Source organism: Dasypus novemcinctus, chromosome 2 (assembly GCF_030445035.2).
Source record: "Dasypus novemcinctus isolate mDasNov1 chromosome 2, mDasNov1.1.hap2, whole genome shotgun sequence".
Lineage (NCBI taxonomy): Eukaryota > Metazoa > Chordata > Mammalia > Cingulata > Dasypodidae > Dasypus > Dasypus novemcinctus.
Window position 1 is genome coordinate 188169972 of NC_080674.1, and position 10026 is coordinate 188179997.

At 45.8% G+C, this 10026-nt stretch overlaps 1 protein-coding gene across 1 annotated transcript; it reads left to right on the forward strand.

Annotated features, from left to right (window-relative positions):
* Window positions 1-4908: 4908 nt before the first annotated feature.
* TMED9 (transmembrane p24 trafficking protein 9) lies at window positions 4909-9999 on the forward strand. Its single transcript, XM_004456526.4, has 5 exons — window positions 4909-5139; window positions 5276-5376; window positions 5987-6112; window positions 6481-6627; window positions 7643-9999. Exons 1-5 carry the CDS (start codon window positions 4959-4961, stop codon window positions 7790-7792), a joined length of 705 nt encoding a protein of 234 aa, XP_004456583.1. The 5' UTR covers window positions 4909-4958; the 3' UTR covers window positions 7793-9999.
* Window positions 10000-10026: the final 27 nt, after the last annotated feature.

A 10026-nucleotide genomic window follows, 5' to 3' on the forward strand; every position in this document is an offset into this window, starting at 1 on the left:
ACATGAGGCAAACTCTAGCAAAACTGAAGGGAGAAATAAGTACAATGATATTTGGAGACTTTCAGCATTGCATAGAACACCTGGTAGAGGATCAATATAGAAACAGAGAGCTTAAATAGTATGATAAATGAACTAAACCTAATAGACATATATAGAATGTTGCACACCAAAGAGCAGGATAGACCATATGTTGGGTCACAAAATAGATCTCAATACATTTAAAAACAAACTAGACAATGTAGATGAAATGGAAAAAATCCTAGGGACATATGAACAACCCGAAATGGAAAAATTCCTAGGAACATTTGAACAACCTACAATGGCCCTAGAAGAAATAAGAAGATCTCAATAAATTAATCACAAGTAAAGAGATTGAAACAATAATCAAACAACTCCCCAAAATGAAAAGCCCAGGTCCAGATGGTATCACAGGTGAATTCTACCAAATATTCAAAGATTTAATACCAGTCTTACTCAAACTCTTCCAAAAAAATTGAACAGAAAGTAACACTGTCAAACATTCTATGAAGCTAACATTACCCTAATAACAAAGCCTGCTAAAGATATTACAAGAAAAGAAAATTACAGACCCACTTCCCTAATGAATATAAATGCAAAAATCCTCAATAAAGTACTCTCTAATTGAATCCAACAATGCTTTAAAAGAATTATTCATCATGATCAAGTGGGTTTTATACCAGACATGCAAAGGTGGTTCAATACAAGGAAATCAATCAGTGTAATATGTCACATTAGTAAATCAAAGAAGAAAAGTCACAGACCATCTCAATTGATGCACAAAAGGCATTTGACAAAATGCAGCATCCTTTCTTGATAAAAGCATTCTAAAACATGAGAATTGACAGAAACGTTCTCAATATGACAAAGGGCATATCTGAAAAACCCACAGTTAACATTGTACTCAATGGAGAAAGATTGCTAGCTTTCTCAATGAGATCACTGTCACCACTGTTGTTCGATTATAATGCTTGTGGCTCTAGCCAGAGCAATCAGGCAAGAAAAGATATAAAAGGCATCCAAATTGGAAAGGAAAAAGTAGAACTTTCACTATTCGCAGATATGATCCTATACTTAGAAAGTCCCCAAAAAGCCTACAACAAAGCTACCAGAGGTAATAAACAAGTTCAGCAGTGGCAGGATACAAGATTAATATGCAAAAAATGAGTAGTGTTTCTATGCATTAGTAATGAGCAGTCTGAGGAGGAAGTCAAGAAAATTTCCATTCAATGGCAACTAAAAGAATCAAATATTTAAGAATAAATTTAACTAAGGATGTAAAGCACTTATATTCAGAAAAACCACAATGCATTGGTAAAAGAAGTCAAAGAATACCTAAATAAATGGAAGAACATTCCATGTTCATGGATTGAAATACTAAATATTATTAAGATGTCAATTCCACCCAAACTGATACACAGATTCAATACAATCCTGATAAAAATTCCAACACCCTTTTTTAAAGAAATGGAAAACCAATTATCAACTTTATTTGGAAGCGTAGGGGGCTCCAAACAACTAGAAACATCTTAAAAAGGAAGAATGAGGTTGAAGGACTCTCAATTCCAGACTTTAAATCATTTTACCTAGTTAAAGTGGTAAAAACAGCATGGTATAGACCAATGGAACTGAATGGATGGTTCAGAAACAGACTTCTCACATGTATTGTCAAGCAATTTTTTAAAGGAGGTACAGGGGATTGAATACAGAACTTTATATGTGTGAAGCAGGCACTCAACCACTGAGCTACAACCACTCTGCTAAAGCGGTGTTTGAAAAAAACTGTCAAGCTCACTCAGCTGAGGCAGAACAGTCTATTTAACAAATGGTGCTGGGAGAACTGGATATCTGTATCTGAAAGAAAGAGGACCCGTATCTAACACCTTATAAAAAATTAACTCAAAATGGATCAAAGACCTAAATATAAAAGCTAGAACCATAAAGTCCTAGAAGAAAATGAGGGAAACATCTTCAAGACCTGGTGGTAGGTGATGATTTTTTTAACCTTACAATGAAAGCACAAGCAATGAAAGAAAAAATGGATGAATGGGATTTCCTCAAATGTAAACACTTGTGCTTCAAAGGAATTCATCAAGAAGGTCAAAACACAGCCCACTCAATGGGAGAAAATATTTGGAAACCACATATCTACTAAGGATTTGATTCCACACCATATAAAGAGATCATGCAACTCAACTATAAAAGAACAAGCAATCCAAGTAAAAAATGGGCAAAAGAGTTGAATAGATATTTTTCCAAAGAGGAAATACAATTGGCAAAAAAAAAAAAGCACATAAAAGTGTTCAATATCACTATCTATTAGAGAAATGCAAATCAAAACCCAATGATATATCATCTCACACCTCATAGAATGGCCATAATTTAAAAAACAGAGAAGAAGTGCTGGAGAGGATGTGGAGAAATAGAAACACTCCTCCACTGTTTGTGGGAATATAGAATGGTACAGCTTCTGTGGAAGACAGCTTGGCAGTTCCTCGGGAAGCTAAATATAGACCTGCTGTATGATCTGGCAATCCCTGTACTAAGAACATATCCAGGAGAATTGAAAACAGTAACGCAAACAGACGTTTGCACACCAATGTTCATAGTGGTGTTATTCACAATTGTCAAAAGATGGAAATAATCCTAGTGTCTGTCAACTGATGAATGGGTAAACAAAATGTGGTATACGTATAAGATGGGATACTATGCTGCTGTAAGAAGAAATGAAACTGGCACTTATGATAACATGGATGAAACTTGAAGACATTATGTTGAGTGAAATAAGCTAGACACAAAAGGACAAAAATGTATGGTCTCACCAATATAAACTAAATACAAAGAATAAACACATGGAGTTAAAACCTAGAGTGTAGGTTACTAGGAAATAGGATGAAGGCTGAGAAGGGGTACAGATACTTAATGTATGTAGAGTTTTAAATTAGCTAGACCTGTAAAAGTGTGGGAATGGAAAGAGTTGATGGTAACACATTATAGTGAGTATAACACGGCTGATTTATAAATGGGATTGTGGCTGAAAGGGGTAGTCTAGGGATGTAAATGTCAATTGAAAGGAAGCTAGAGAATAATCTAGGGACTGAATAACAACGTGAACCTGGAGGTGGATGAGGATTGTGGTTAATACTACAAATACAGGGAAGCGGACTTGGCCCAGTGGTTAGGGCATCCGCCTACCACATGGGAGGTCCGCGGTTCAAACCCCGGGCCTCCTTGACCCGTGTGGAGCTGGCCCATGCGCAGTGCTGATGCGCGCAAGGAGTGCTGCCCCACGCAGGGGTGTCCCCTGTGTAGTGGAGGCCCACGTGCAAGGAGTGCACCCGTAAGGAGAGCTGCCCAGAGCGAAGGAAAGTGCAGCCAGCTGAGGAATGGCGACGCCCACACTTTCCGTGCTGCTGAGGACAACAGAAGTGGACAAAGAAACAAGACGCAGCAAACAGACACAGAGAACAGACAACAGGGGGTGGGGGGGATTAAATAAATTTAAAAAAATAAACCTTAAAAAAAACAAACAAATACAAGTATGTTCTTCTATTTACTTGGACAAATGTATATCTTATTATAAGGTGGTAAGAATATGGTGATGCATGGGAGAAATACAATTAATGTAAACTATGGACTATAAGTTTACAGCAATATTGTAATATTCTTGCATCAATGTTAAAGAAGGTACTGTGTTAGTAATAGGAAAAATATACCAAATGTACACCACAGACCATAGTTAGTGGTAACAGTCTGATGAGGTTGTCTTGAAATGTAACAAATGTTCCATAACAATGTAAGGTGCAGAAGTTTTGTATGAAATTCTGCACATTATGCATGATAGTTTTGTTAAGTCCACAACTTCTCTAATTCTCTCTCTATATATGCACACACACACACAAAATAAGGCTGAAAATGTACTGATTTTGACAAAAAATGTAAAACGATTGATTTGTGAAATTGATCAAACCTCAAATAGGATACAACCAATGAAATCCACACCAGGATACAGCATAGTCAAACTTCTGAAAAACTTTTGAAAGTAGGGAGAAATTATACCTTGGTAGACAGAATAATGACCCCCAAAGATGACCAAAAATAAAGAGGAAATGTTCATCTTCTGTATCAGGTAGTCACAACCCCAAACCAGATTCCGAAAAGCTGTCAAATAGAGTGAAATCTGGTTAAAATCCAGGAAGGACACAAAGGGCAGACCTAGACCTCTGCAGATCTCACGTTGAGTGCAGAGTGCTACAGAAGTGCGCTGCTCCGCTCGGAAGACCCTCTTACTGGAGTAATGGGGGTGGAGCTACTGCGTGGACCGGTCACTTGGATGCCCAAACCCAGGTACCGAGAACGCGTGACCGTGAGTGCGTGCTACAGATCAGATTTCTAACCGTAGTCACTTCTGAGGGGGTAAATGGGGCTTGGGGGCAAAGAAGAAATGATAAAGGCTAATTTTGGCTTTTATTTTACTATTGGAACATATATATCTTCGAGGATAAATTCGTGCATTGTTCGCCACTTTTTACAGTTCAACTTTTGTAAATGAAGCAAATTGTAATAGAAGGATGGCCGGTGCTGTGCGGAAATCAGGGAGGGATTCCAGGTTCGAATTCTGCCTTGCCCGTCATTCGCCCGTGCTCTCCAACAAATCACCTTAATTTCATCATCTGTAAAAAGCTGACACTCATCGCCAGTCGCCGTACAGCGAGGAAGGATAACGGAAAGAATGTTTGCCATTCTGGGGGACTCCCCCTCCACCCCGACCTAGATCCCAGGTGGAAACCGCGCCCCAATCAGGGACTGCCGCGCCGAAGCCGCGTGGCATCTTGGGATTTGTAGTCCGCCCGCCGGAACTCGCGGTCCCGGCAGGCCCTGCGGCGGCGTCTGGGCTACGTGGCGCGGTCGGCGGCGGCTGCGCGGGCAGGTGGTGCAAGATGGCTGAGCAGGGCGTGAGGGTCGTCGGGCCCCGGCTGGGAGCGGGGCTGGGCTGGACGGTGCGGGTCTTCCTGCTGCTGCTGTGGGGCGCGGCGCCCGGCAGCGCGCTCTACTTCCACATCGGGGAGACAGAGAAGAAGTGCTTCATTGAGGAGATTCCGGACGAGACTATGGTCATAGGTGCGGGGCGAGGGGGAGAATGTGGAACCCGACCAAGGTCTTGGGGCGGGGGCCGCGGGAGGGTCGGGCGTGCCCAGTGCGGGGAGGAGCTGGCCTTCGCGCTCCGCCGACCAGCGCTCTCCCGGCTTCCCTCCAGGAAACTATCGGACGCAGCTGTATGACAAGCAGCGGGAAGAGTACCAGCCGGCCACCCCTGGGCTTGGCATGTTCGTGGAAGTGAAGGACCCAGAGGACAAGGTGAGCCAGCCCTTCACGCCCGCCGGGCCCCACGCCCCGCTCTCCAGCGCCGGGTCACGCGGGCTCTGGGACTTCCCTTCTGGTTTCCACATCTGCTGGCCGGGGAGAGACAATTGGTGTTGTGGAGGATCGCAAGTTTTGGCTCCAGGCCAGATTTGGACTGCTCCTCTCCCCTTACCCCTGACATCTGCACGACCCTACTGAGCTCATTTACCTTCTCTGAGCCGTTTTCCTGGTCTGTGAAATGAAAATCCACCTGTTCTCTTAGGTGTGATGGATGGATGAACTGTGGTGAGGGAAATCAAAGGGTTTTGTCAACGTTAAAGCTTTGACTTTTAGACTTTTGGTATTTCTCAAAACTGGGTACATTCCAAAAAGAGTGAGCAGCATTTAATTTTGATGAATAAAGACGTTAAAACAAAACAAAAACCCTTTTTACCCAGGCCTGTGGTAGGTCTCAGATAAGCAGCTCTAGGCCTTTTAGTGCTGGGACGTGTCCAAGGTGCTGCATGTCGACTTTTATGGCACATAGGACCATAGGCAGTTCCCTTATAACCCATCCCGCCCTTGCGAACACACACGCCCGCTGAAGTGTCTCCCCTTCCTACAGGTCATCTTGGCCCGACAGTATGGCTCCGAGGGCAGGTTCACTTTCACCTCTCATACTCCCGGTGAGCACCAGATCTGTCTTCACTCCAATTCCACCAAGTTCTCCCTCTTTGCTGGAGGCATGCTGGTAAGTGGACCCATGTGGGACTAGCAGCTTTCAGCATCCGGGCCCTGATCAGGACTGGGGACTGGTGGGCCTCTGGCAGCGGGATGAACGTATGGGACTTTATGTCTCCTAAGAAGACTGGGTTTCCTGTGAGTGGCAGGGCATGGATGCTGGACTCTTGGTATCTCCTTCAGTCCGGTCATCGGTCAAGTCTTAGGGTTCTGGCCCATGTGCCCAGCACCTCACAGGGCTGGGCTCTGATGAGACCTTGGTCAGTCAGTGTTGGCTCCACGAACAAACGAAGGAAGGTGGGGTATCAGCTGTCAGTCGCTGGCTGGAGGATGGGAGCAGGGCTGCCTGATTCCCTTGCTCTCCCTTGTCTTTCCCAGAGAGTTCACTTGGACATCCAAGTGGGTGAACACGCCAATGACTATGCAGAAATTGCTGCCAAAGACAAGTTGAGTGAGTTGCAGCTCCGAGTACGACAGCTGGTGGAACAAGTGGAGCAGATCCAGAAGGAACAGAACTACCAGCGGGTGAGTGGTGGGCCAGGACCTGTGGGCTTCTTCTCAGAAGCCACCCACTAGCTCAGCCGGGGGCTGCGTGTCAGATTTCTTTATGACTGCCACCCCCCAGGGACCTACCTATACACCTTGACCATTCACTGCAAGTCTGGAAGGTGGGCTGGGCTTTAGTAACTCCACTTTGTCTTTGAAGTCACCAGTTATAAGAGACTGTTGTTGCCCTCACGTCCACGGTGGAGACTGATACCAGCACCCTTGGGTGCTGTTCCCATGATCAGGCGTCACAGACTTCTGAGCTGAGGAGGCAGGCAGGGAGCATGGGTGAACCTGTGGCCAGAGGGCTTGGTCGGGCAGTGACCCTTCTAAGCAGGAGCGGCTGTTGTTCAGTGCCAGCAATGCCAGATGAGGGCTGGGCTGACGTGCAGAAAGCAGGCCCTGGATTGTCAGAGCTTCCAAGTTTTCGAGAGTAGCTAGACATCCAGGTTTGTTGGGTGAAGTCTTCCTGTGTTTTGAATGCTGGCAACTAATTAAAAATTTAAAACACCGTGTGAGCCAAACAAAACATGCATGGGCCAGATCCAGTGCTCAGGCCACCACTTTGCACCCCCTGCCCACAGTCTTCAAGGAGTTGTTTGGGAGACCTGGACAGGGGACTCAGAGCAAGTCCACTCCCTGCTGAGAGTCCAGGGCAATTAGGTCCCATGGTGTGATACCACACTGACTTTGTATCTCCCCAGACACCAGGGCAGGACCAAATGGGGACTGTCCCTGACAGGTGAGGAAAGAGACTCAGGAAACACAAGTGGGTTGCCTGAGGTCATCTGATTGGTGAAGGTGAAGATAGTCCCCAGATGATGCCTGACTCTACACAGGTGGGGTGGCGCTTTGGCTTTTTGCAGGCACTTGCCAATAACCTGGGCAAAGCTGGCTGGCCCTGGGGCCTCCTTGGGGCAAGAACCCAGCAGCTCTAACAGCCCCCTGTGGGGCCCAGCCAGATCCAGCTCCCCTTCATCCTCCCCTCCCACAGTGGCGAGAAGAGCGCTTCCGGCAGACGAGCGAGAGCACCAACCAACGGGTGCTGTGGTGGTCCATTCTGCAGACCCTCATCCTTGTGGCCATCGGTGTCTGGCAGATGCGGCACCTCAAGAGTTTCTTTGAAGCCAAGAAGCTGGTGTAGCCATCCCAAGCCTCAACAGGCCATCCTTCCTCCCAGGCTGGGGGAGGAAGGACCTCCTGGAACTGATTTCTCTGTGGTGGGAGGACTTGTTCCCTGCTGTGGGTGCTCTGGAGGGGAGGGGGGCTGCAGACACCCCCTGGGACAAGCCGAGGGCAGCAGTTTGGCCAGCTAATACTTTGGTGGTGGGACAAATGTCTGCCCCTTCCCCTGGGCTCTGGCCCTTTGCAGTAATCTCCCAGGGGCTGAGAGCCCTGGGGCACCTCAGAATCACAGTGTTACTGATCAGGGATGTGGGGCTGTTGTCCGGGTGGGATAGAGGTCGGGGAGGGGGTGGGCAAGCCAGTCTTCTGTCTGTCTTCCTTTGCTAATTTGGGATTTTAAGCAGGTTAGTCTGGTTATGACTTCCTGCTGATCCAGGGTGTCAGTTGAGGGTGGGGTAGAGGGGAAAGTGACTCCAACATCTTCACACGGTTTGTTACTTTTAGGGCTAAAGGAACAGGGGTCATGTCAAGCAGAGGCCTTGGTGCTGGCCAGAGATGGGGCCTGCAGGGTCTTGGTTATTGACTTCATTTTCAATAAGTCTAAGTTTGTTACATTGGTTTCCCAATTAAAAAAAAAATTGACTTGTCCAGTGTAAGGTTTTTTTTTAAAGATTTATTTTATTTATTCCCCCCACTCATTGTTTGCACTCATTGTTTGTTCATTGTATGTTCTCTGTCTGCTCGTCATCTTTTTTTAGGAGGCACTAGGAACCAAACCTAGTACCTCCCATGGGGGAGGGAGGTGCCCAGTCACTTGAGCCACCTCTCCTCCCTGCTTGTTGTGTCTCTTGTTGCTCCTTGTTGCATCATCTTGTTGTGTCAGCTTTCTGTCTTTCTCGTCTTGTTTAGGAGGCACCAGGATCTGAACCCGGAGCCTCCCATGTGGTAGGCAGGCACCTAACTGTTTGAGCCACATCCACTTCCCAAGTGTAAAGTTTCTCTTTACAGTGGGCATGACACCACGGTGCTTCAGAGAATGTCAGCTCTTCCAGTGGGCAAATCACCTCACTTTGCAGGCTGAGTCCCATTAGTGTGAGCTTCATTCTTTACATCCTCTCCATAGCTTCCTGGGATAGGGGCTAGTAGGCTTGTCCAAGACCACCCAACAAGTAAACTGTGGAGCTGGGGCTCAAAGCTGCACTGTTTGTTCTGTACCAGCTCCCATGTGAAGTACCCTCCCTGCCTTTTCAGAGTAAGTAGACAAAACTGTTGCAGGTGCTGCAGGGAAGTACCTAGTAAAGGAAGGCAGTGTGTATTGAGCAGAAGAAGGCTACAGCTGTGGGAAGGAACAGAAAAGTTCCTTGGCTGGTGGAGATGCAGATATTGATGGGGCTTAACCAAGAGCAAGGGATTTCAGCAAGGACCTGGAAGGAGAGGAAGGGAAAAGGCAGGGCTGTGGAGGCTGGGGGAAGCAGAGGCAAACAGCTGATGTAAGTGTGGGTTGACACTGGTTCAGCCGCAGGGAAATTTGGAAGAGCCTTATCCCCAGGTAAGATATTTGGACATAACCTACTTGGCAATTGAAAGTTGAGGGTAGAAGTCTCCCAACCCCAACCCTGCTCCAAAGATAAAGTTGAGGGAGGTTAATTTGGTAGTGCGCAAGAAAGACTAGGGGTGGGAAGACAAGTTTGGGGGCTACTTGACTGCAGTAGCCCAATGCATGTACTCTAACCTTTGGTTGCCATCTAGGCCTCCACACTGGATTGACTTTAAAATGACAGAAAAATTGCAAAAATAATTTCCCTTGTTGGCATACATTAGCCTGGTACCTTTGTTACAATCAATGAACCAGTATTGATGCCTTCTTTTAAAGTTCATGGTTTATTCAGCTTGCATTGCTTTTTACCTAGCATCTTTTTTTTTTCCCCCTTCTGGCATCCCACATTACATTGGCTCATCATGTCTTCTTAGGCTCCTGTTGTCTGTGACAGTTTCTTAGACTTTCCTTGTTTCTGATGATCTTGAGAGTTTTGAGGAGTCCTGTCAGGTATTTCATAAAATGTCCCTCAATTGGGTTGTTGTGTGTGTGTGTGTTTTTCAAATATATGTATACCTCTAACCAAGATTGTTTTTGTTATTTAGGGCCTCTTGTAATCCCATACGGATTTTTTTAAGCAAATGAATTTCATCAATATATATATTAATAAAGCATACAATTCATCCTCACTTGGGGTTTTCTTGATGTTTTTCTCA

Excerpts from the sequence above, each read along its gene's own strand:
- TMED9 (XM_004456526.4), top strand. The coding sequence starts at position 4,959 with ATGGCTGAGCAGGGCGTGAGGGTCGTCGGGCCCCGGCTGGGAGCGGGG. Across the intron at positions 5,140-5,275 it reads GGACGAGACTATGGTCATAG|GAAACTATCGGACGCAGCTG; the intron begins GTGCGGGGCGAG and ends GCTTCCCTCCAG. Across the intron at positions 5,377-5,986 it reads TGAAGGACCCAGAGGACAAG|GTCATCTTGGCCCGACAGTA; the intron begins GTGAGCCAGCCC and ends CCCTTCCTACAG.